At 36.2% G+C, this 26,948-nt stretch overlaps 3 protein-coding genes across 4 annotated transcripts in view; 2 read left to right on the top strand and 1 right to left on the bottom strand.

Annotated features, from left to right (window-relative positions):
• Positions 1 to 1,540: 1,540 nt before the first annotated feature.
• Positions 1,541 to 2,639, bottom strand: LOC113503387 (immediate early response 3-interacting protein 1). Its single transcript, XM_026885317.1, has 3 exons — positions 2,444 to 2,639; positions 2,188 to 2,289; positions 1,541 to 1,782 (listed from the first exon to the last, which is right to left on the bottom strand). Exons 1-3 carry the CDS (start codon positions 2,529 to 2,531, stop codon positions 1,727 to 1,729), a joined length of 246 nt encoding a protein of 81 aa, XP_026741118.1. The 5' UTR covers positions 2,532 to 2,639; the 3' UTR covers positions 1,541 to 1,726.
• Positions 2,640 to 3,305: 666 nt separating this feature from the next.
• On the top strand, positions 3,306 to 10,302 carry LOC113503386. Its single transcript, XM_026885315.1, has 7 exons — positions 3,306 to 3,623; positions 4,347 to 4,725; positions 5,049 to 5,277; positions 5,459 to 5,617; positions 8,182 to 8,337; positions 8,735 to 8,920; positions 9,544 to 10,302. Exons 1-7 carry the CDS (start codon positions 3,503 to 3,505, stop codon positions 9,859 to 9,861), a joined length of 1,548 nt encoding a protein of 515 aa, XP_026741116.1. The 5' UTR covers positions 3,306 to 3,502; the 3' UTR covers positions 9,862 to 10,302.
• A 10,934-nt stretch (positions 10,303 to 21,236) lies between these two features.
• LOC113503284 (fibrillin-2-like) overlaps positions 21,237 to 26,948 on the top strand; it is a 36,958-nt gene continuing 31,246 nt past the window's right edge. Inside the window, exon 1 of one of the 2 annotated variants that reach the window (XM_026885125.1) lies at positions 21,237 to 21,509. In XM_026885125.1, the coding sequence (XP_026740926.1) occupies positions 21,321 to 21,509 (189 nt within the window). In that variant the 5' untranslated portion in view covers positions 21,237 to 21,320. The remainder of the gene's footprint in view (positions 21,510 to 26,948) is intronic. The other variant, XM_026885126.1, reaches the window with a different exon arrangement.

Genomic DNA, 26,948 nt, shown 5'->3' on the forward strand with positions numbered 1-26,948 from the left:
TTCTTTCTTTCTTTGTTTCATTTATTTGTAAAAAAAAAATGAGTATGCAGTACAAATACAAATAGGTTTGCAAGCAAGATGGTATAAAAAAAGTTACGCCCTTACATGTTTTGCCCACACGGGCGTACAAAATACAATATTCAGCTCATAAGATTCACGTATTTTTTTTGTTGAACTTTAGTAATTATTATCTGGTCCTAGGAATATATCAAGTTTCCATTCTATGATGTCGTAAAAATTGTAGTGCCTTAAAACTGTTAATATTACATGGCAAAGAATTCGTTAAAAATTTAGAAGTAGATTATTTGTTACATTACAAATTTGAATCCTAATATTATAAATGCGCAAGTATGTCTGTCTGTCTCGCTTTCACGCCAAAGCTACTAAACCGATTGTAATCAAATCTATACTCTATACTAATATATAAAACTGAAGAGTTTGTTTGATTGTTTGTTTGTTTGTTTGAACGCGCTAATCTCAGGAACTACTGGTCCAAATTGAAAAATATTTTTTTGTGTTGAATAGACCATTTATCGAGGAAGGCTTTAGGCTATAAAACATCACCCTGCGACTAATAGGAGCGAAGATACAATGGAAAATGTGGAAAAAACGGGGAAAATTCTAACCACGTGGACGAAGTCGCGGGCAACAGCTAGTAATTTATACTAAGATACTATATTAGTAATTAGTTAAGAGTTTTTAAAATAGAACTTGTAAATTTATTATAATTCTAAATCTATGAATGAAATAAGAATCACAGATTGAGAAAGCACATAGGCTAGTTTCATCTTGATAAAAAGATTACATTATAGTGGGGGGACGAAGTTCATATAATACTTTTGTCGTAAATATTAATGGTCTTTGAAAATTGGCTTGAATATTGATTATTTAAAATAATGAAATATGTGCAAAGGAGGTTTTGGGTTATTTGATTTTAACGGGGTGAAGGCTTCATTCTTTCTCGGCGTACTCACGGAAACGGGAACCACCCACCGCGCGCTCTAAACTGAAGTCTACGAGGACGAAGTCGCAGGCAACAGCCATTATTTTGATAAAAGTTTACCATGGTCTAGTTTTTTCCTAGGTTCCGTACCCAAAGGGTATATCATACCTATATTAATAGGGCTTTGCCGTGTGACCGTATGCTGATTCTCATGAACTGTGATAGGGGAAGGCTTTTAACTCTTGTGTATATTAAAGTAGACAATACTGAACATTTTGGAGGATATAAAGTTTGATGACCACAATCACCACATCATTATAAGCATTCTTACTCTCATTCTGTAACGCAAGTGCAACTTGACTGAGTTCTTTTTTAGTATGCCTGAAGAAGTCAGGCATCAGTTAAGGATTTCTGTGACTAACATACAGAAGAATTATAAATTAATGCCACTAAGTTGCATGATTAAAATCATAATATTAGTCTGTGGAAACAGAAATCTATTCTTTTATGGAAACCATTATTAAAGCAAATGAATAAGCTGAATGGGAACCATATAAAAAAGAAGAAAACGAGGATATGTTAAAATAAAAACACTGATTATTTAAAGTAGCAAAGACATTATATTAAACATTATAAGTTGGTATGGAACCATGTTAATAATATTTTTTACCAAACACTTGTTCAGGGATCATGTCCAGTTATCTTTGATTAGTTGTTCTTGTTGAAAAACTGTTGTAATGTTTTTATTTTCTTAAACTCCTAAACATCTTCAATATAATCCTACTATCCCAATAATAATTTAAATATTATTGTTAATATGTTCAAGATGATTAATGGAACTGAAAAAAGAAATGAATTTCATTTAATAATGTAATATTGCATAAATAAATTTGCATATTGATGTTATTATATTCAAATTCAAATAGGTAACTTTTCTGTACCTATCATGTTACTTATTAAATAATATCAAAAAAAATTGTCATAGTAGGTACAGGTTTGATCCCAACATGGGTACAGTATGAATGCAACTTTTTCAAAGTTTTAAATAGTAATTTATCAATTATTCTAAGCCAGCACTAATAAAATGTAAATTGAAAACTATTAACATAACCAGGATTTGTGGTGATCAGTGCTCAAATCTTGCCTGTATAAAAAAGGCCTGTGCCCAGCAGTGGGATGTGCCTATACAGGCTGAAATTACCTTTTATTACTATTATAAATTAAAAATATTTCAAGATACTCACTTCTTGTAACCGTCCTTATAGATCTGACCAAGTTTAAAATTTGGAATTTCACTGTAGATTGATCTTCAAATCCTTGGTTCTGATTATTGGATCCCCATCCCACTGAAATAATGTAAAACATAAAATTGATTTATCTCGTTGTACGTTTTACAAATAATGTTGGTCCTTAACTCATAGTATGATCATTTGTATGAGAATCAAGCTACTCGATACCTAGATTGGATAGAAAAATAGGTTAGGTTTAATTTAATCTTACTCTTTTGCATAAATCTTTCCTCGTGTAACACGCAGACAGCATTCAGACAAAGTAACGAAGCCTCAAACAAATTCCATAACGTTAGCATATTGAACAATTTAAATTAATCTAAGAAGTTAAAAAATATTGAAAATAATCGTCGGTATTTGTTGTGACAGTTGACACTGTTAACTCAACGTTTGGCATTGACAAGTGACAACACAACAACATTTTGACATCAGCAACCCAGCCACTCCATTGTACGTATCGTACACATATTGTACATTATATGAACCATGAAACTAATTAGCATAATGTATGTTCGCTCCACAACGTTAGATCTTAACAATGTAATAAATCTTCAAGGGTACGAAAAAAATAGAAGCTCTAATGTTAGCCCTTTCCAGTCTTCAACTGCTCACGTTCTGCCAGTCTCCGAAACTATCCCATTTTCGTAACGACTCTGTCTTAAATGTTATAACAATTATTATTCGTATTTATCCGATTTCAAAAATGATAAGATTCTCATTGGGCCGGTATTTTTTGGAAGTAGTTTATCCATAACGCCGATATTGCTGATACGATCAACGTGTTTCTCTTAGAAGCAGGTTTGAAATATTTTTCGAAACTTAGTTTATTAATACTTTATTTTTCGGAAGTTTATCCTTATTTTATTAACACTGATGCAAAAACGACGTTTGCAGTATCATAGATCTTGATCCCTCATTGACTCATTGTGATATAACTTATTCCTATGTAAAAAGTAAAAACCTTCCCGTTTCAGATCTATTCCCAAAAGGAGGCTTCAAAAAGTGACAAAAAGTTATGAAGTGCCAGTAGCGCCAGCTGGTGACCATTATAGATCTCAGCTTACATTGTTTTGACTTTTTGCATCGTATTGACATTAGTGACATTTGTGAGTTGTTGATTCCTTGACTTGTTCACTCAAGAAATTAATATTTTTTTTGTGAAATACAAAAAAAAACAAACATTTTTTGACGACATTGTTCGAAGACATTGGTTGTATCCGTAATAATAGACTAGCATTTAGGCACTACGTTTCATTTGTAAAACAATAAAATGTCTGGCACCACTTCGGATCCCATCAAGACATGTGATGCTGGAAGTAAGACTGCTGAATCTAGCCTTTCGATAACTAGTCAACAAGTCGACGAGAATACGGAGACGACACAGAGCAAAGGTGAACTGTTCTTTTGTATAATAGACTTTTACCATAATATGTTTCGGCAAAAAAAGCCGGTCTAAATTGAATCATTACCGGTTACAAGTCTTGTGCCATAGAAAACATAATTAATTTTACAGTACTTCTGTAGCTATGAGACTGTGGGTACAGAAGACGGTATTTTTTTATTATTCAGAATTATTATTTATTAAATAACAATTAACTCTAGGCGGCGGGCTCGCCCCCTGCCGCCTCTTCAGGTCCCTACTCTTAATACCCATGAATAAACTGTAATTCACAGAAATAAAAGGGGTGACAAAAACCCTCAGAATATTCATTGAACATTGTTTTCTGGATCAAAATCATCGGTCTGGTTAAAATGTGCTATTGCTCCCTTGATGAAAGTTGTTTATATTCAGGCACAGAAGTGGTTTAATGAATTTGACCAAGTTCTGTTTAAAATCTTAGTATGAAAATTAATAAAAAAAAAAACTTAATTTTTTAAGGAAGTCTTGTTAAAATCTCAGTTTTTTACCTCCAAGTAAGCAGTTATGTAGTTCTGTGCTGCACTGTTAATGTAGTGGTGTTTGTAGTGGTTAATGCAGTAATAGCAGTTTTTCTGCATATCTTAAATATGGCATTCATCTGATTCTAGAAGGAGTAGATGCCAAGGCCCTGTTTAGCTTGGGACATGCCAAGTCAGGCTAATCTTTATTTGAGTACTGTGACTTGTAATTTCAGATACTGTTGAAAGTATGGATTGTAATGAAGAATCCTCAGAAGAGACTGCAAAAAGCTTAGAATCAGGTTCAGGTGTCATAATAGTAGACACTGAAGATGATGAAGACTATATAGACAGCATTGTGCCACCGTGTGTGAGAACCAGGGATGTTACACTCTACACTGATGATGTTGGACCACAGATGTATAATGCCAAAGGTAGCCTTGTCACCCCTCCAATTATAACAAGGCGGTTACCTGATGTATTTGCTTTCCTACCTGTGTTTGGGGCACCTCCAAAAAATGTTAAGTTGGAGGACTTCTTAAATCAAAAAATAAGAGAGTTTGTGGGATGTGATATGAATGATGAAGAGTTCTCAGAACTGGAAAGATATTGCAGGTTAGTTACAACTTTAGTGTATGATGACATTTAATGAAGCTGATAGATGCAACTAATGTTCGATTTTGGATAGTTTTTGTATCAAACTAAATAAATAGAGTTGCTCAAGGGGAATTGTAGATCTAGTTTTGAAATGATACAATGACATTTTGAATTCTAAAGTTTAAAGTAGGTACCTGGTCCATGTCTAACTGTATCCTAGTGTGTGTAGGTCAAAATTGATTTAACATGTCATACAACTGAATTGAGATACATTTTTTCATCTCTTAGTTCTGGACCCATAACATCTCATTGGTTTCAACAGTGTTTGAATTTGTTTACAGTCCAGATCATTTAAGAAGTGATATAGACCTGACAATGAGATCTAATGTGCCAATGATGGGAGTTTTGAACATGCATATAAACAGTGAACCTAAAATTGAGGGGAAAAAGAAAACTCTCTCCCTGTCCACATATAAAAGAAATAAGTCGAGAATTGCTAGGGATCGTAAAGGACTGTTCTCCAAGAAGCTTAAGTACAGAGGAGTGCGGATGCTGCCTTTCACTCAGGAAGTTAGTATGAAACAAACAACTTTTCAAATTAAATACTCAATAATATATATAGTCAATATAATCTTAAATATACTTAAACAATATGTCTTTTAATATGTATTACACCATATATTATATTCCCTTATGGAGCTAATACTTAATGCTGTAAGAAAGAAACTACAGTTTCACTTTATCTTTTCAGGACAATCCATTGAATGAGCCATCACCTGAAACAACTTCACCTGACAATATTACTCCACCTATTACAACTCCTGATGAAGACCTAGAGCCAGGAAAAGATGTGATATATCGAGTGAGGGTCTACAGACCATATGCCTACCATTCGGCCAAGGATAGATTTGTATGTAATTTCAGTATCGTTTCAGAATGTGTCTGTTAGATCCTAATTCCCACAGGAATAATAAAATTGTCATTGTTTCTTATTTGTAAAAACGATTCCCGCACTAAGGAATTTAATCCTTGTGTCGCGGGGGGTTTCACAGACATACAATAGGGTAGTTGACTAATTTTGAAAAACTAATTCATTGTGTGCCTTATGGTCTAATTTAGCTGAGATATGAATATTTCAGTAAAATTCTATCTGTAAATATTATATTTTATATATGGCTAAAAAACACGCCAAACTGTCATGGCGACTTATATTACGTCACAATATGCTAAACAAACTGTTTGGTTGAGTGGATAACAACACAAGTTTTATAAATATTGTATAGTACCTCAGTGTGAAAGTTCTACAGTCAAAACACCAAAAAAACTATTTGTACATGTGCCTCGAAAGGAACAAATACGGAAAAAGTGGCTACAACTTGCAAGACGGGACGTAAATGTAGCTTCGGATTCCAAAATGTATTTTTGCGAGGATCATTTCGACGTAAGTTTGAACTTTCAAGCTATTAATTATGTTTCTTTAAATTTATAAATGTAATAACTAACAAATTTTACTGTTCCCGATTGAGACTAGATTTTATTAGGTTAGAATCGTTATTGTAACATGAAAAAGAAAAGAAATAAGTGGGTTGAATAAAAATAAACAATATAAAATTATCTGATTGGTAGGTACTATAGTTCCGCAGAACGGTTGGTAGGCTAATTAGTTTTATGATTATATTGATGTACTATTGTATACTAACACCGAAGTTTTAATATTTCGGAATTCTGCAGAGCAAAGATTGGTGTTAGTTGTGAAAAATGCTCCCAACATGATGACATCGATCTTGGGCAGATTACTGCTATTTGTTTTTGTAAAACCCGCTTCCATTGTAACAAACTCTTAACTAAACCGGCACTTTTCGGAATAACAATAAATTTACAAAGATTATCAACAAAGAAATCAAAATACAAGTAGACGCACAGTAGAGTATTATGACCACGATCATCATCATTCCCCTGCCCTTATCCCAATTATTTTATTTGGGGTCGGCGCAACATGTCATCTTCTTCCATACCTTCCTATCGGCCGTCATCTCACAACGAACACTCTTTACAGCCATATCGTCTTTCACACAATCCATCCATCGTTTCTTTGGTCGTCCTCTTCCCCTATATCCATCTACATCCATGCTTAACGCCTTCCTTACCACATGATTTTCATTCCTCCGCATAACATGCCCATACCATGACAGCCGGTTACCACGTAGTTTCTCTGTAACCGGTGCCACTTTCAAACTTCCCCTTATATACTCATTTCTTACTCTATCCGCTCTACGAGAGCGGAGACACCACACATACCTCTTAACATTCTCATCTCTGCTGTATGCAATTGTCTTTCATTCATCCCTTTTGTCGCCCAGCACTCTGATCCATACAAGACAGCAGGTCTGACCATGGTCTTATAGATCTTCCCCCTAAATTTAAGGGGAATGTGGGGGTCACAAATCGTTCCCGTTACCTGCCGCCATTTCATCCATCCTGCGTTAATTCGGTGCTTAACCGCCCGATCTATTTCGCCATCGCTCTGAATGAATGAACCAAGATACCGGAAGTCGGAGCAGACTGGAAGGCGCACACCATCAAGCTTTATAGCTTTAGGACTGGAGAGACCGCCGAAATCGCAGAACATGTATTCTGTCTTGGTTCTGCTGATTTTCAAGCCAACACTCTCCAGCTTCTGTTGCCACACCTCCAATCTGCTCTGGATCTCGGGTCCATTTTCCCCAACCAGAACAATGTCATCGGCAAACAGCATGCACCAGGGTGCCTGTTCCTGTATGTCTGCCGTAAGGGCATCGATAATCAGCAGGAAGAGGTAAGGGCTTAATGCCAACCCTTGGTGCAAGCCCACCGCCACACTGAACTGGTCGGAGTTGCCAGCAGACGATCGGACGTATGTACAGGATTGCCTGTACATAGCACGAATTAACTCCACATACTGTCCAGGCTTATGACCACGATATGTGAATAATATTGTCAAATGTTTGTTTTGTGTTGCAACACGTGACGTCACGCGTCGTGATTGGCGTTCGTTGTCACGTGACTAATGACAGTATTTTTGGAATGTTATTTCTCAAAAATATTAAATAATCATGATTTATTTAATCAATGTGATCGTTTTTTCACATTTACAAATATTAAGCTACCATAAAAAATAGAAATCTTCAAAATATTTGCTCACTGTTAACTACCCTATTCACATGCACAAAGACACCCAGACTCAGAAGCATTCCTGGATCACACAATCGCTTGGCCTACGCGGGGATCGAACCCGCGACACTTCGCGCACTGTGAGTGTGGCGTGATGTCATTAACCACTCGGCTATCCGTGCGTCCGTCATTATAATAATAGTGCACCAGCAATTCTTATGTTCTACATGTTATTTTAGTAATATACTTGGAATTCCGTTCAGCATGAGTATGAAAGACTACACATCATTTTTAGAAATGCATTTGTTTATGTTACTCCTGCAGACTCGCACCCGGCACTCGGTGTTCTGCTACGACATCGTGTTGACGGGCCGCAACACGCTGGCGCAGCTGCGCGACCGCTTCGTGTGCCACAACGACTTCGACTCGCGGACCGACGTCTCGCATCACCCTGACAGGCTGCCCACACAGAAAGCTAAGGTAGCTGAGGCATCCAGCCGCGCATAAGTACTGACGCTCAAACTAAGGTACCTACAGGGCAACGGGTACAGGGGTGTCTCGTCCGTTCATTCCCAAGGCATATTCGGTGATATGGATGAGGACGCCTTCTCAGGAAGTTTTGCAACTCGTAGCCATGCTTTCATTCTTTTCCTCGGATGGTTGATGTATAACGTAATCTGGTGAAGAGTTTAAACTATCCTTTTGGCTGTTGACTGGACTTCTCATCCTTGAAAAATTCTTCTGCTGTTGCTAGTTTCCTCCACCTCTTTTGGTTTGATAATGAAAGACTAATCATAAAAGATTACCATAAACAGTTAATCGCAATTATTGCACATGTTACTCGTTTTTTACTAAGAGGTCATTTTGTATCTCCCAGGATTTGTTCCCGTCTGGGTTTTTGTTTATCAACAACGTGTTCTACGTGGATACGCGCAAAGGATGCATCGACTACAGCGAGCCGATCCGTGCGTGGGCCATCAAGAGCAAACTCGGCGAGTTTCCAAAGAAAGACATGTGCACTGTCACACTCGGAGAACTGACGTTAAAGCTTGGATATCCTGAGGTAAACAACATTTAGCATCTTTAAGAATATTGTATTTGTCAAAAAAAACAAAAAAAACTGTTTGGTCGGTCAGAAAGATTTCCATTTTTTTTTCTTTTATGACAAAATCTCGCGAACTAAAATAAAGGGTAATCTGTGATTTAAAACCTGGTGTGACTTTACTTACCAATACGCTTTTTACTAGCAAGTGCTAGTAAAAAGCGTATTATTACGTATTATTTTTACGCAGTTACTACCTGACATTTCATCATCTTAAGTGCTTTTAATCATTCACACTTTCTAATGATGACATACTCAATATTTTTTGAGAATCAGTCTGACATACTGACGGACTAAGCGGGTTTCGGTTAGCAAGCTGCCGGTGGTTAGGGTTACAAAGAGATGAACCTCCTCACAATACGTGCCGTGTAAATCGATCTATTACCATTATATCAGGGTTATTGTCAACAATAGTCCAGTGTGATCTGACCACTTTCGAGAACTGGATCGAACACTTATATATCTTCCACAAGTTTGTACTTGAAAGCCTAATTGATAATATTCTTTATTATTAGCAATCCGCTCATTAGTGTTTCGCCATTAATGCCGAGACTAAGGAGTTTTATAAGAAGCCCCCCCCCCAGGTGTACGTGCACCAGGGCAACTGCGAGCACGTGTTCATATTCTCCGAGGCCCGGCTGCTGTCGGCGGCGGACCCGCTGCGCGCGGCGCGCTACCCCTGCTCCAGCGCCATCGCGCAGAACCAGACCACCTACTGCACCACCTGCGCAGAGATCTCCGCCAAGTGGATCGTCGTCGGCTGCACACGAGTGCCCTTCGACCCTTCCTTCTTCTGCGAGACTTGTTTCAAACTCTACCTGTATAAGGACGGCAAGAAGATTGGCGATTTTAAAGCCTACTCCTACAGGGGAAACGCCTTGAATGTTTTAAAGCCACAGTAATATTGTGTAACTACGCCGAGTTTCGGGTAGGTAAAACAGGCAGCCAATAACGCGTTAGGAACATTTTCTGGTAAAACCCTATTTCGATCTTTTATAATGTTCCGGAAGAAATTGTCCAAGACTGAAATACAAACAGATAATTGATTAGTTAAGTACAGATAAATAATCATAGTCAAAGTACTACGTACCTACTATGTGAATTACTTCAATAAAAATATGTGTTATGTGTAAAACTCGTTTCTACTACCCACACTTTTCCAACTTACCATTTTATAAAGGCTGTTTGTACTAGCACGTTACTTACAGTAAGTTGTAGTAAATTTATCTCTTACTTAGCTTAGATCATTCCTGTGCGGTTCATATAGTTACTCAGTGATTTATGGCTAATAAGTGTCAAACCAAAACTTATGTGATCTTCTAAATAAATTTATATTTTAATTATTATTGTTTTTATTTTTCTTATCAAAAGCTGTTGTTTCACCAACAGTTTGCGACACGTCAAATGGATGAAAAGAACATTAAAAAAAATTCAACAGTATTGAACATCAGACCTGGGTGGGATACGATAAATTCATCATCATCATCCACAATTTTTATCCTCCCACTGCTGGGCATAGACCTCCCGTTTCCCGTGCCAATTTCTACGGTCCTGTGCTAGCCTTAATTAGAACATTCATTTATTTCTTTCTAAATCAAAAGATTATGTTGAAATAAAGTATTCTAGTAGAGTCCTGTTCAAGTATTAAATAACAATGTAAAGTGCATACCAACTAACAAGGGATGACGTCAACCCATCCTTTGCGTGTTTGGACTGATTGATACATTTATCTGAGATCAGCAGCTGATTGGTCCAATCAAGATAGAGCGTTTCTCACACCGCCTGTGTTATTGTGGAATATCTCGCCGTGTGGGGCATCATTCTCATGTAATTGTCTTAGGTATGCTGTAAGTGGTCCTGGTCCTTGAAAAGTTAAGTTCGTAGGGCTGGTGCACACCTTTTTAACCAGCTGTCTTTGGAAGAGGAATTCATATAGGATTCTTTAACTGGTCTTGATAACTACAGGGGCTGCAATACATAATCTCCGTAAGACTTAACTTTATAAGAATCTACAGGTTGTGTACCTTACTTAACCTACCTCCGGATTCCACAGGGTACAGTAGCTTTCTAAACAAATATTTATAAAATTCTTAGGTTTTTACATCACATTAGAATAGTCCTGCTGTTTTTTTAAAAATTATAAGTTATGAGGCGTAGTTTAAATGATATATGTCAAAGATAAGCTACTTATAATATGTTATACATCATTTATAAAGTTGTATGATCGTCCTGAGACCTGCATAAGATTTGGGTTAGCTTTGTCGTGCATCATGTATGATTCTGGTGGGCGAACGATATTGTCTCAGCTGTTCCATTCCATCATCATTAGTGTTGATCGGATAGTCAGGTTTCAGCCTATTGAGGTCTAGGATGAGTATTGTGCGGTAACTGGGCCAGGCTTAAAGATCAGGCATACGACTATACGTAATAATTGTAATTCTTAGGTTTTAGTTGTAAGGGAAACTTAAAATCTGTTATTTCCAAGTTTATTGAGTGGTAAAGGTAGTATTGTGATTTGATGGTAATATGTTTAAGATATGGTTAGAAATATTTATCAACAGATTCATATGATAACAGCGGTCTAGTTATTTTAAAGCGCCTGAAAAAATATTATAAGCAATCAATAACAAACTAGCACTGTTCAAAATTGAACAATGTTACCAGTTGGTTATTGTCAGAATAATATCTAAAGCTATTGGCGTAACCTTTAATATAATAATAAAGAATTTTTTTTCCACGGTTTTCACGGATTTTGTATCCTAATGCACTTAGAGTAATTCATTGTATAAAACGTCTCTTAAGTGGCCGTTTTAGGCCTACTGGAAATAAAAATATTGTGATTTTGATTTACTCCGCCCTGGGGGAACAGTCCTAGAGGACGAGCTGAAAGAGAAAAGCGGAGTTAAGAGAATGAGAATGAGAATGATGAAAGCTTTTCGGTGGACTTCTCATCTGCAAAAATGGGAGCCGCCTTAGTATATCGATTATTTTTAAATGGCCTCTTCGTAATGTTATTGCGAAGTGTAACCATGACTGAGGGTGAGAAATCGCCTAAAACTCTATTACCAAGTCTGAAGGCAATATTATTATAGTTGTGGTAGCGTGATAGCGCACCACACGGTGTAGAGCCGCATCTCTCTTCAACACCTGCAATAATAATAATTTTTTTCAGATTAAACAATACTGAGCTTAACTAGATGATTTTTTATGGGGCCAAGTGACAGCTAGTTCAATTTAAATAAAAACGAGTCAAGAAATTCAGTTTGTCCAGTCCGTAGCTCGCTGGAAACAATTGGGAACTCCTTCCTTTTCTAATTAAGTTCTTGATTATCTACTTTAAGACGAGGCATTAGGTCCTCTGGTCCCCTTAATTTTAAGTATCGTGCAGCCAAACCTACATACTTACTAGTCGATGTTCTAATGGTACATAACTTTATCCAAGGCCTTGATTAGATGCCTGCACGATAAGCATCAGCGTTAAGCGACAACTATCATATTTTTATCCGGCCGTGGGTGTAAGTATAGCATGGTAAATTGTAAAATTAGTATCAAACTGATAAGTTACGGTGGGTCGGCAGTAGGGCTGCCAACTTTAACCAGGTACCTATGTATTAGCATTAGTAATACTTGAAGGGAATATTTAGAACATTAACTATGAACTGGTTATTCTTGTATGAAGAGTTGCTTAGGGGTCTGTAGGTCTGGACAACCATAGTCAAACCTGGACTTGCTTTTTTATTTCTAGACCTACATCTTTTCAGGATTTTCGTACATTCTTAAGGATTTTTTTATTATTAAATATAGGTACATACTGATGCCTTTTATAGACAAAACAATATTACATCGAGGATACTGCTCCGGGATATGCTAAGTAATGAACCATTGAAGTGATATCCAAGAGCCCTTTTCTTTTCTTCATTTTGTGTGTGTTTTTAAGCCCTTTACGATCTAGAATAATTCAGTACTATAACAAAATTAATCAATAAATGTTTTTTACCATGTACCTTTTTAATGAATAAATAAATTAATTGAATTCTTGGAACTTCTTTCAGCGTCTGTTTGTCGGTATTCTTACGTAGGAACTTTAATAAAGTAGTACATGGTATTATTGTTTCAAAAGGACATGACGTGTCAACGTCACTCAGGTGCGAGGATCGGTTCCGCGGGGGCGGTGGCGACGTGTCCGCGTGATGGAAGCCAATCTTCATTATACTGCAACAATGTTAACAAGTGATGCTCATTACACTAGTTTTTGTAGGCGACGGGAAGGAATTATAATAAGTTATTGTACTCGTGGCATGCGCTGGCTCTATCATAATTTCAAGTTATCCAGGCAAGGATAATCCAATTTATTGTAGGATGCAAGTCAAAGGGCTCTCATTGAAGATTGTTTTTTGGCTACGCAATTCGGGAGCATTATAATCGCAGTGAATGGAGCATCACGCTGTAATTTATCTGGGAGATATGGCGCCGGGTGGCACAACTGTTGTGCAATTGACCTGGAAATCAGACGTGACCAGGTTAACTAGTTAAGAATAACGAATTAAAATAGGCTTGCGCTAGTAGGTTTAAGTGTTATTCTTATTACTTGTATCCACATTGATCCATCGTAGTTTAATTATTATATAGCGAAATACTAGCAGAGAAATCAACTTTTTTTAATTAATTGGAACAATGCAATGCAGGTATTAGCAGAATTATTTTCTTGCTAATCTACCTTCAAAACATTCGTGAACTGGTTTTCCAGGAGACGTCATTATCTGTTACCTCCCTGAAGGGAATTGATTTTGTTGCGGTGATCACGTATGTTACGGGCTATAAACATTCTCCTAACAATGATTCAAGTTGTAATAGAAAATATTCAACTATGTAACATAGTCGCATATGTTTGCAAACTAAATGTGGGCCAAAAAATGCGAAAATATTTGCACAGCGCTGGGTGCATGCTAGATCAAACACAGTTTGAGGTCGCATACCAAAGTGTGACTTATCTTTACGAGCGGTGTGCATCGAAAGATAATATAATTAAAGATAATTAATTGTACATAATGTTATATCTCTTGGCGTCACACTAGGTGACGAGGTTTCTTCCCAAAGGGATCTCGGTTAAGGTAAGCTGAAGAGGTAAAGAAAAATGTTTTGGAAATGACTACTAAACGCAGTGGGGATTGTTTTAGGTGGGAGTGTTTATACTATATGAAATAGGAGGTATATGGATTTGAAACTAATTCTGTTTAAGGCTACTTTCAACGCAATATTTAAAAAAAATTGTTAAAGAACCTCCAGATGAGACAATCTACGATTTTATCGGTATATTTTTAGTTCCCTTGCTAATTATTCGGTGTGAAGTAAGATATGATGTCAGCCAAGCTCCAGCATGTGCGACAATATGTTTTACATTAAATAAATATTATCTCACCGTAGTCACTGTTTGTGCTGTTTACTCAACATTACATAACATACTAATGTTTGCACTTTTGCTATTTAGATTCGTTGAGCAATCTAGTTTCATGATTTGTTGATGTCTTGATAAGCTTTTCAAAGGGACTAGTTTTGTGTCTGATTACAGAACATCATATAGCTGTAGGTACCTATCTAGATACTTGTTAGTTCACTTTTAGCCTAGCTATTTGGGATCTCATATGGTACCTACGGTATAATTTTGAAGCTAACATACTCAATGTCAGCTCTACAGAATGTAAAACATGAAGTTAGCATTGTGTACAGCTAATTTATTTAGACTTATTACAGTGCATTTTATACTCATCATCAGCCTAACCTTCTCCCAACTATGTTGGATTTGGCTTCCAGCCTAACCGGATGCAGCGTTTTCCAAGTAGCGACTGCCTGTTGCTACTTGGAAATCATGCATGCTCAAAACATAGTCCCGAATAATAGTGAGAGAACTCTACCTTCAAACGCGAAAACATTTGTCTTGATCTTACAGTAAAGAAGTTGCAAATAAATGAATCGGCTAATAGTTATAACGAGGTTTGATAACGCTCATAGCAATAGTTAAAAACCAGTCAAGGTTGCAGATAACACAATAAGTTAACGTTTCGCTGAGATAACTGCAAATTGGTCGGAGCAATTAATTTATACCGCGTCTTGAACTATTCTACTCTACTTTAAAACTTGTGAAATATCACAAGTTTTAAAAGTAGTACCGTAAATATGTCTCTGGTTAGAAAAAAAAACAACATAATTCTGCTGCATCACCTACCTACATATTTCAGAAAAAATACTGTTATCGTGAATTTAAAATCAGTTTCCTGCAAATGAAATTAGAAAACTCTATCTTTTTAATTTTCCTGCCATAAATTTCAACAAAATTAATTACTTATGCTCTCAAGTAAAACATTCGAAGTCCAGAAATTGGGTCAGGCTAGCAAGGAGGCTGCGGCAAACAGAGATTAGATAGCGTTTACAAACACGAGATAGCTGAGCGCCAACTAGTGATGCGTGAATTAGCTAACAGATTACTATAATGAATTGGAACAATTTACCGCGTGGCCCTTCTACGAGATTATCTTTGCAACCTCAAATATTTGGTCAAAGAAAACTGAGAGAGGTGCCGCAGGTACTCCTATAGGTTTAACATAACGTAGGGTAAAATTGTTAGGCAAGTAATGCAAATCTCTGTCTTGGAGATGAATGTAGTCAATAAAAGAAAATTGAATTGAAAATTGACAATTCAATAGAGGCCTACCTGTGGGGCCTACCAGTGCCTCTGATGGTACAAAAAATGCCAGAATTGTAGAGGATCTAGGTCCACGCTGTGTTGCTAGCTGAGTCGCTTTCATAACTGCAGCGGTTTTACTTTAAGAAGCGGTCGTAGGACCCCTGAGATCAAAGTGGGTAGGTATTAGTCGGGATTATGAAAATACTGAACCTCCGAAAGCGGTCAAACAATTTGAGTATGTTTTGTCATGAGTCATTTCATTAACCAGGAATGTGGTCTGTACACTGACCTGAAGTTTAAGAAAGTATTTAAAAAATGTTAATCCATAAGCAAACTGCGAACGTTAACCTTGTTTGATTATTAGCTTTCAGGAATTTACTTATCCAAACACTTTTTTTGACTTACATAATGGAATCTTGTTTTTTAAATACCTATTTTTGATTTAAAGTATTTAAAAAGAACTAAATAAATCACAATTAAGTAATTTTTAATTTTTAACAGCTGGTTGGATTCTGCTTTGTACTTGGCATTTAACTTTTATAATGTTTCATCGCCATTAAAGGGATCACTGTCCCGCGTAGTTTTAGTATTAGAGCAGTTTAAAATAGTGACTGTCAGTGTGTACAGAGGGATTTATAGAAACAGGCGTACGGGTCTCACGTAGCAACAAAACATTTCGCAATCTTATCTTATTAGTTCACGTGTTAATCCTGCTGATGGCAAGCGAATGCCTCCTCTCCTACGTAACCACCGAAATATGAGAGACTGAAAACAAACGTACCTATCTGTATGTATGTCGGTGTGTTTTATATAGCTTCTAAACAAACATCACGTGTATTGCGTCTCAAAACATTGTGCTCTCAAAATGATTCAAGTAATGTTGGGGTCAAATGTCATTTGTTAGTAGTTATAGTAGCTGGCAGCCAATGTTTTATTTATTATTGTACCGTTGTTGTCTGTGTGTCAGCGCTACGGTAATGATGCTAGGTATAAGAGAATTTGACATTTAAATTAATTACAATGAATAAAACCTCTCACTTAAAACACCAGAGGGTACCGCTATCATTGTTTTCATTTATCCCGAATAAGTATATATTTTTTGCAATGTATTTTAATGTAAACTGCGTGCTTAGTCTTTACTGTGCCTAAAACATCTTAAAGTGGAGTAAAGTACAAACATAGGTCCGCCATTGCGACTCGGATACATTTGCCAATACAATTTAAAAGGTTAAAAGATACGCGAAGACAACTTATATGATTTTGTGTTTGTTTTTTGTTAACCAAGTAAGAATACGAAATCGGATATTTACATGAACTTTATATTTGCGGGTTAAAGTCCGCGGCGGCGGCGAGAAGAAACACTTTCAGGATTACCTGTGTACACTCTACAAAAGTCTACATTACTGAGTCAACTAAACAAGAGTTTGTCTCCAATTAGTTTTATTATCGCGATGTAATAAACAATATTATCTGCAGGTGAATGGCCGGGCAGGCGGGCATGGGGCTCGCTGGGACACGTCGGACTTCAGACAATAGGACCGCACCAGCTGCTGGCCCTGAGACGTAAAGTCAATATTTGATGTGGGACATTGAGCCAATTTGATTTTCTCTTTCAATGAATGGCTTGTTTTGAAATATTTTAAAGTAGATAAATTAATACAGAAAAAATATGTATTGCTTAACCTGTTTCGATGAAATTCGTTTAGTTTTAAACTGGCAACTTTAAAATTAAAATTATCCATCCTTATTAGAGTACCATCAAATTCCTGAAAGTTTTAGAGCCTGAGATCGTAGATACAGACTTGTTATTTAGTAGATTAGTAGTCGATATCTCATTAATCCAATTATGTGTGAGGAACGATAACGATACATAGTTTTTAGTTTGCCGGGACTCTTATAAAATTAACATCAGAATATAGGGCAATAAAGATTTATCAAACATTTTCTCTTTTACTTCCGCAAACACTAATCAAAATAGATATCTTTTTTGTTCGATATGTAACAAAACTTGGACTGGTTGAAAACATAATTCAACAGTCGAGTCAATTGATCAGCAATTCATCAAGCTACCAATTTACTTAACAGATAATTACATATCCAAACAAAGTGAGTTGTATCCATATAGTTACTCGTAATTGGTGGGCAATAAAGCTGAGCCTACACACGACACAAGCTGATAGAGAACGCCTCCATATGTAACAGGTAAGCGTTTTCCATCTATTTGGGTAATGCCTTTTTGGGTGATATAATTATGCAATACATTTTACTTGTCAATACTGGCGTCAGTATATTGTTGTGAAGGACAAGCGAGCGTTACGCGATGGCCGTTCCAGTAATAAAACAAAAGCTACTGACATTTGGTGTAGTACATTCGTTAGTGCACTGGGGTTAATTGACCAACAAGTTTCGAGTTGCATAGGTTTATGAGCTTTTTTTCAAGACAAATTTCCCAATAACAATACTGACTAATCTCCACTGGCAGGTTTAAGACCAGATTGAGAAGTATCGCGTTCACACATGACGCATTGCTCATGTTCTGGAAACACATGGCTACATTACAAGGTCGTCACTACAACATAACAATTTTATACAAGTAGTTACTACAACTCTAAATAAAAGTAATAATAAACAGATGACGATCTCGCGAAGAGATTGTTTTGTTATCCACATGTGGTAAGGTTGTTTTAGCAAATGAATCTGTAGTGTTTATAAGTTTGAAAACGCTCTTAAATCTTCAAGTCTTAAATAATTTCGTACAAATTGTTGCATTGCTTTGTTTTTTTTTAAGCCAGACTGCACGCAAATGTTTGGACACACCTAGGTCTTGAGTACTTAACTTTATTTTACTTCGCTTAATCTTAGGCTACTTAAGAATATAAATTACTCTTCAAGCAGGTGAAAGCTGTCACAGAAAGCAGCAAACCAATTTCAAAGCAGACATCATCAACACTTCCGAAATATCTTCTTCTTTATTTAATCTGAAGCTTTTTAATAGGATTTCAATACCATTCTCTAACTGTTCATGCACCTAACAAAGTTACAGAAAAAACATTCAAAGAGTATTCATCTTTGACATAAAGCGAGCTTCGCCCACGATCTCCAAATAAAGTGTGGTCAGCAGACGCGGTCACCAAAATGGTGGTGTATCGTCGTACAAATCATAGGCGACTATCAATCTCATGTCAAAGTCATAATGGGTGTTAATTGTATGTTAAATATGAGTAATTGTTGACGGTCAATCATGTAACAAATTAGAGCTGTCAGGTTTAATACACAAGCTCTTCGCTTTGCATAATTTGCCTTTATTTAAAAAACCTAATTGAAAGGTCAATCGCGAAGGTTTCCTCTGATATTGATTTTTCTTTAGATATTTTCCATCATAAGCTTCGACTCAGGCTTCCGAAACACGAAGGAGTTCATTAGATTTTGACCCATCCATGAACTGACCGTATCAAGCATAGCTTAACCTGTGATCAATCAACTTGTGCACTTGTAGCTCAGTCATGAGATCTTTCTAAAGACGTTTTCTTGTCGATTGCAATAATTAGTATCGCAGATGCTTGTGGTGGGTGGTCTATCTTATTTGTAAACACGAAGGGACCTAGATCCAATAAATATATTAAATGTCACTATAATTCTATCGTGTGCTCTGTATTTTAAAATAAACTGCAAATGAATTGGAACAGATTTAAACCAGACATCAATATTTTTCAGTCTGTTAATACTAAGCGACTGTTAATATTATTTGGACTCGAAAAAAAAAAACAGTTGGGTACAAAGGATCCTTATTAAGTAAATTGGCATTAGAATTAAGACAGGGATTAGGACAATTATTTTTTAGACTCCTTATTATCGTTTAATAAGTTACTTTTTCGGTTGTCCCGCAAACACAAATTGATCAAATAACAATGAATGGAAATTACGCGTGACGACACTGTTGTGTATTTTTGAAATCGTAACTCTTGTCTCCTAAACTTTAAAGCAGCTTTTCTTTATTAATTTTTGTTGTTCAAGATAGGGCAAAAAATCGTGTCTAATGTTAAAATTAACTGGAGAAACTGGAAATATATATTTAAACTACTTATACCCAGAAACATCCCTATTCACAGAAGTATGATTGCCAAGTTCACAATCTCTGCAATCAAAGAATAAGAGATTTACAAGTTACTGAGACGTTAATTTCCTTATTGCGAGATGTAGTGCCTATAAAACATTTAATAGTGTACAGTATTAATTACACGAATAAACTATAGTCTTAAATTATATTGCCCTCAACAAGTTTATACTAATATATTGGTCAGAAGTGACGAGTCAGAATAAAACATCGTTATACATAATTATAATTGTTTGAAAGAAAAGACTGTTTGACGACTTCTAATATAATGTCAAGTCTGCAGTCATTCGGAACTTTTGTTTAGAGTTCTGCATATTGTAAATACATATATTTTCTTGTCAAGTTTTACAAAGTCATTGCTCATGGTTATTTACAAGCTAAAGTACATATGTGTTTATTTATAAATAGGCAGGATTTTACTGCCGCTATTAAATTCGCGAGGACTTGCATTATGTATTATTGCGCACATGCCACTAATGTTAATCTGGTTTGATGTCATTATTTCTAGGTAACGTAAGCTTCGACTTTGTATAAACTTGAGAGAGGGACTTCGTAAATATTATACGGCAATTAATTTTATCATTAATTCGGCATTTCCTAATTATTTACCAAAACCTAACTGTATAGAACTTGATAGAGACCCCACACATGAGTAAAACAGATCAAGCGCGAGTTGGATCATTAACTTTGAGAGTTACATAAAATTAGCGTACCTAATGAAAAACCTCGAACTTAATTTTCGTTATAATGTGTTGTTATAGAGGCAGTAAAAATACATCATCTATGAAAAAATCAAAACTGTCTGGCTCTCACAGTTCATGAGACACAGCCTAGTGACGGAAGAAGAATAGATAGACAGTGAAACTTCAGTAATAGGTAGTTTATACCTGTAAGATACGTAACGCTAAATAAAAAGTAACTTTTTATCAACGGCTATTAGAGACAAATTAATTTAAACGTTTATGCAAATGAGAGCTATTTACTAAACAGTAGGGTACCATAGGGGCACTCCAGCTTTCGATTAGTTGGCGCCAGTGGACAAGACCCAGCACGGTCCCATTACTCAGAGTAATGACCCAATATATCCACAAATGGAATTTTTGGTTCCAGATTTTAACCTCATTTAATCAAAAATTGAAAGTAATGAAGTACTAGAGTTCATTGTATACTTAAACCGTTTCGGAACGAACTCTCGCACCGTCGTAAGTTCTCTATCTCATTTAACCAGCACTTATTAATATAACAATGACTCTTGCAATGCAGATTTTGGATAATTATAGGTAATGAGTACTCTGGGCTAGAATGTGAGCTTGGCTCATTACTCAACACTTATGTCCGTTACACAAGACTAATTAAATAGCTGTTTATGATTAACTTTCAGAAATCTCGATACGTATCATGAATGAGGTTCGGTTAAGAAAGGAAAATGTATGAAAATTGTTTACCTTAGAAGTGTAAAGAGTATTCCAACAGACATTTTGGTAAAGACAATACTAATAGCGTAACGGAAGCACCGCAGATCTAAGTGGTTGGGCAAACGTGCGCGTGCGCGCATTGTATGGCCGATGATAAAGCTCGCAATTTTAGTTGTCAGTCGGGAGCGTGCCGTGGATCGAGGCGGTCCTCCCTTTCGGTCGGCGCGGGAACCCGTGCGCGTTTATCATCCATCCGGTCGTATCATCATCTACAAACGAACTACTCTCGAACATCGAACAGTACTCTGGTTGCCCTCCATCGAGGAATCCAGTGGCATGGTAATTTGTGATAATACTTCCATCAGGATAATGTTGATTTAATTTTGTTACGGACGGATCCTGGGTGTTTGCCGCCTATTGTCTCGTGAATAGAGCTAGAGATTGGTATTGTATTACGTAATGTGTATTAAAAAATATTTTATATTTTTAAATCTTTTTAACCTATTTTTAATTTATTTATACATTTTTTATGGCATGTTAGCATTTAGTACAAAAACACTACGGGAAACTAGTGCGCGACTTGCATTGGAAATGAATAAGATTGCAATTTAACAAGACTATGCACATAAACATTTGTTTCAATTCAAGTTAGATGAAAGCTCGATCGAGTCCGCGCTCCGCACGCGAGTCCTTTCAGTTCTCTCTGAACTTTTTACAAGTTTCGCTGACTATTGCTTGTTCTCGTTATAATAATGTTGCCATTTAAACAGCATGATGCCTACATCCTCAGTTAATAGGGCCAGGGTTAAACGTTGGTCAGCGATGAGTCCCTTATCAGAGTAGGAACCGGCCGAAGGCTAGCCGATTTGCGCAATCGGCCGGACCATATCACGTCCGACGCTAAATTCACTTGTGTGGGAATAATGCTCTCCATTTAATTGTCATATTATTTGTAACCGCTTCTGTTCGTGACTACAAGTTTTGGTCTCATAATACAAATTTTAAAATGTTGCACTAACCTTATTTTGGACTCTTAAAATGTGATGATAAAAAGATTTTCATTTTTAAGGAAAACCTTAAAAACTGTTACTTAGAATAGGCTTCGCTAAGAAATGCGGTAATATAAAGTCGAGTCTAGTTGATAGGTTTGTAAGAATCATTCCTACAGTGAAGAGCCGACAAGAAACTCCATTAGTGCTACCGTTTGGACTAATTATATGAAAGGCTCACCAGACATGCTTGTCTCACGTTATTGAGAGCTTTATTTGTCCTTTATATAAGATAAGGGCTTAAATATTGAGGCAAGCTTTTACCTTTTCAGTAAAAGCTATTTGATGAATGCGACTTGTAATTAAGGTTAGGTTTAAATGTCTTTGAATGTATGCAAAACTTATTACCGTTAGTAAAATGTTCATCCAAAATGCAATTATGTTCATAGAGGTACGTTCCGCTAAAGTTCCGAAACTATGGGAGGATATTTTTTTATTAAGCTTAGCTTTTTCAATGTATCGGACAAGTCTTTCCTATCAGAATTTTGTCTATAGTAGCGTTAGCTTTAATGATTAAATAAAAATTTACAAAGCCTTCTTTAAAGACAAATCGTTTTCTGAAAGCATCAAAAATCCATAATCCCTGTCGAGAGGTATTGACGATAGTAACATGACGTTATGGCTCGGCTATCTCACATCGGATTTCACGCCTTCTACGTGCCGTAATTTACACCTTAATTCAACATTATACTTGTATGATCCGCCGAGTTTGACTCTAATGATTACAATTTGCATCATATCTGTGAGTCGGGACCGGCCGGCATTGGCACTACATTTAAAAGCTAATTCCCCATTGTATTCGTGATTTTACAACATGTCGTTATGACTTAGTGTTGGCACTTATCTGTCACTTTGAACGGTATTGTGGTCGGCGATAAAACATTACGAGTTTTGTTCCGAAATGTTATGTCATCATCAATTTGATAATTCTGAAGTACTGTGCGAACTACCGCTTACAGGACGTTTATCAAAAGCAAAACTTTTATGTTCAAAGACTACGAACAAATAATTAGCCAATGACTCTTTTTAAGATTTATTGATATGGTCAAATAGCGATTAGTGTACCTAATGTATTCAAGCTTTTTTTTAACAAAAATGAGTACTTGCTTACAGTTAGGTTTAGAAAATTCTCGATCCGTGTAAGGTCAAATTTAAGTGACGACTTAATCATTTTCAATAAGTGTAACCTACATTTGCAAATAAGTGGCGTCTTCATGAGAACTGTCTGCACAGCTGCGCTGCAAGTTCCTTTGACACAGATATAACATATGTTTCAGTTGCTTTTGTTTGTTTTTCGAATAGCCCATTAAAAGACGAGTATTTGTCACATTCGTCGGCCAGATTTTATGGTTTAAATTGTTTATCTAAGTAGCTTTGAACTAATATGGTCCGGCGATGATGTCACTACCTTCGTTTATATGTAATTAATAGAAAAGTATTTTGTGTCTCATGGAGAAGCGATCGAAGAGTTGAATTTAGATTTGCATGAAAGATTATTTTGAGAGATATTGTGTTAATCATAAGACGATTGTCAAGGAAGATGTTGGTTCAATAGATTTTTTCCACATTTCGTGAGTGTACCTTAAAATTTGAGCTTTTGATTCCTTTAATTAATTCGCTAGAGCGGACTGATCCCAAAATAATGTTAAACAGAGATAACTTGGTTTTGAGGTATTCCACATTACTTGCTCTGTTTATCTTTGCTAGTGATTGATGATACAATTACGTTTTCTATTTTCGATTCGATGATGCAAAATTTACGATAAGAATACGATAAATTATAGATTTAAACAGAATCCAGCGGGATATAAAAATCTTAATGGATGAAATTGATTGTTTGTTACGTCATAATGTATTTATGGATCGAAACGAAAGATACGTTTGTTTAAAAACACTGTTTATACACACATAAAAACTTGGCTGTTTACGATATTCTTAAATCTAACTGTTCGCATGGTACGGAAAATCTAATTGTCTCATTTATTTCCACTTGCATTAGTTTTATAAATATTTTAAACATTCGAACTGATTTTGAATGAATTATGTATGTTTGTGATAGAAAATACAAAATTGAGGAAGTTCGGCTAAGAAATGCTCCGTTTATTTAGATTCTGAATAAATAACTTCCTTCGCCTATTTAGATCTGAGTTGCATTGAGATCACAATATTTATAAATTCAGTAACACCATGGTATTTACCCCTAATCAAATAAATTTTTTTACATAGAATAAAATATGCGTCTCCTGGGTAACGCGTATACGGGCTGGTCATTGCTTAAGGAAAATGAAATTGGTGCGGCTTTAGATAAAAGATGTATCATGTATGGTGTCGCCCGTAGAGTCAATTAAGCGCAATAGATTACAAACGAAGCATGGAGGCACGCCGAGCAATCTGTCATCATGCACTAGTGGCGGCGCGCGGCGCTGCCTCCGATATCAAGCTCACGGCTTAATTACGGTGCACTTCTATTACTCTTTTAGCCTTTGTTTGAGTTAGATACTGTCACAAATAATAAGTGTTTTTATTTAAATTCAATTTCATTTGCATTTTCCTCAAGATGCAGGCTTTTTAATAGATGTCGATAGTTAAGCACCTCAAGACAAAATAATGATGCTATTAATAACCAATGAACACTATACTTTAGACTCTACAAAACACGAGGTCACGCAAGCTCTTTTCCTTCCTGACAAAACTAGGTAACAAGCAACAATATGTTGTGAATGTGTAGTCAGGTAACAACACCTCAAGGGGCAGGATATCTAAGCGCGATCTACATACACCGTAACATAGCAGCACACTTACTCCCAAAGCGAATGCTCGACAGCTATCTCCATTTCGCGAGTGCACCGTAAGTGGCTCTTTGATCGTCCTGAAACGTACACCGGCGCCTGCGCTTCCTAGTTGACGTATGAATGGCCTCCTTATGATCGAAATAGGCTGATTTGTTATGTGGAATCACTGCTTACAAGTTACACGCGGCTGGAGATATGGAATAAGTGTGAATGGCCTCTTATGTGAGGTGCGAGGGGAGCAAGTAAAGGGGAAGCTTTCGCTAAGCCACATTTTGATGGTGGTGATGGTGTGATGGTGAGGAGTAAGATGACAAATTTGAAGCAGAACTTGTCATCTTGCTACTGTATATGTATACCTGAAGCTAAGACAATCATTATCGAATTCCAAAAATATCAAATAGGCTAGTATCCGTATTGCCTAAAGACACAAGTATTAATTTGCTATAATCGAATCAAAATTCCATGTTCAGAACACCATCAGACGTAAATTATGAGATAATCCTAAATCCTGAAACGTGTATCATTGTACTAATCCTTGGTCTCGTTCTAGTTCTAAATATAGAACATATGTTGGTATTACAACATGATCGATATTGAGCGCCGTTCAAGTGAATCCGTACAGTGTAATCTCTACAAAACTTAAGTGAGGTCGACTTCGCGCCTTGGTGTACTCCGCGGATCGACTAGACTAGACTTTAAATATGGATCTTCTTTTGTTTATCACATTGTTTTATCTCAGATATATAAACTGATACTACTAATCTAATGGCAGACAAAGCCTAACAGCAATATTAAAATTCCCTTAGCTACAAATTTCAAAAGAAACATATCTGTTGTGAAGCAATCAAAAAAGCATCTTTGATTTTTTATGAGTTGTAAACATTTCACACACTTTCGAAGCTATAATAATCCACGCTTAATTAGTAACATAAAGCTATTTGAAATCACATCTGGAATTAATTAAACGAAAATAAAGTTGCTGTAATGACAGATCATTAGTGCATCGCGTACACAAACAGATTTCCTCGTGTCGAGTTTGTTTTTATGGTGGAGGCGATGCGATGCGTCGCGGAAATATATGAAGCGGCCAGTGCAGCCCGGCCGACCGACATTAATGTTATATTATTTCTATAATTGAGACTCTGCTCAAGGATATTTGGGAAGCAGGAGACCAGAGTCAATGACAAAATTAAACACGTTTTGTTTTCGCCTAAGGTTATCTTACAGACAAATGTCTGCAAATGCCTGCAAAACATTTAATCGCCAGATCCTCCATATGTCAGTTACCGCTAACAGACAATGTTGTAGACATTCAAATCATGCAATTTCCTCAGTGTAATGAGTATTACTGTTAATTAAATGTCGGTATTAACCTCTATGCGTCTATTTTGAATTCGAAATCATCTATAGTGTTGTCGTATAGCTTTGGTTTTGTCTCTCGTGTCGTATTCATTAATAATGTTAAATGAAGCTGCACTGTGTTTGATTATACTGAAATCGTCTTTTTAATTTGTCTATTGCGATAGACGCAACGTTTTCGTTTCGCTTACATTGAGATAGAAAATTATTGCTTCAGGCAGTGGTTAAACGAATGACAGGAATACAAAAATTTCGGAATCGAACGGACATGCTTGTCAATATTTGGTTAGAATCACTAGGATGATTAAATTACGATATTTTTTTTTGCGATACGACGAAATCTAAATGGATATTCAGTTTGTGTATCGAAGACGTTCCGGTATTTGGGTCTCTGCGTTTTTATGTTCTGTTTCGGGAATTGGAATTTATACAGAATCCATTCTATTGTTACAACACGAAAATTTATTGAATTGATTTTTGCGTAATTCTGATGAAGTATGTTAATTAGAATATATTTCATTGGTTGGTTTACATACATAAATGTGATATAAATTATTTATGATTTTGTACATGTGTCA

The sequence above is a fragment of the Trichoplusia ni genome, chromosome 19 (genome assembly GCF_003590095.1).
Source record: "Trichoplusia ni isolate ovarian cell line Hi5 chromosome 19, tn1, whole genome shotgun sequence".
Taxonomy (NCBI): domain Eukaryota; kingdom Metazoa; phylum Arthropoda; class Insecta; order Lepidoptera; family Noctuidae; genus Trichoplusia; species Trichoplusia ni.

Bases quoted from the DNA above. Each gene is read 5' to 3' on its own strand.
- LOC113503387 (XM_026885317.1), bottom strand. From the start codon at position 2,531: ATGCTAACGTTATGGAATTTGTTTGAGGCTTCGTTACTTTGTCTGAAT. The intron at 2,290-2,443 runs GTAAGATTAAAT...ACATTATTTCAG, and splicing joins GGAAAGATTTATGCAAAAGA to TGGGATGGGGATCCAATAAT. The intron at 1,783-2,187 runs GTGAGTATCTTG...TTCTTTTTTCAG, and splicing joins TATAAGGACGGTTACAAGAA to TTCCATTAATCATCTTGAAC.
- LOC113503386 (XM_026885315.1), top strand. From the start codon at position 3,503: ATGTCTGGCACCACTTCGGATCCCATCAAGACATGTGATGCTGGAAGT. The intron at 4,726-5,048 runs GTTAGTTACAAC...ATTTGTTTACAG, and splicing joins GAACTGGAAAGATATTGCAG to TCCAGATCATTTAAGAAGTG. The intron at 8,338-8,734 runs GTAGCTGAGGCA...TGTATCTCCCAG, and splicing joins TGCCCACACAGAAAGCTAAG to GATTTGTTCCCGTCTGGGTT.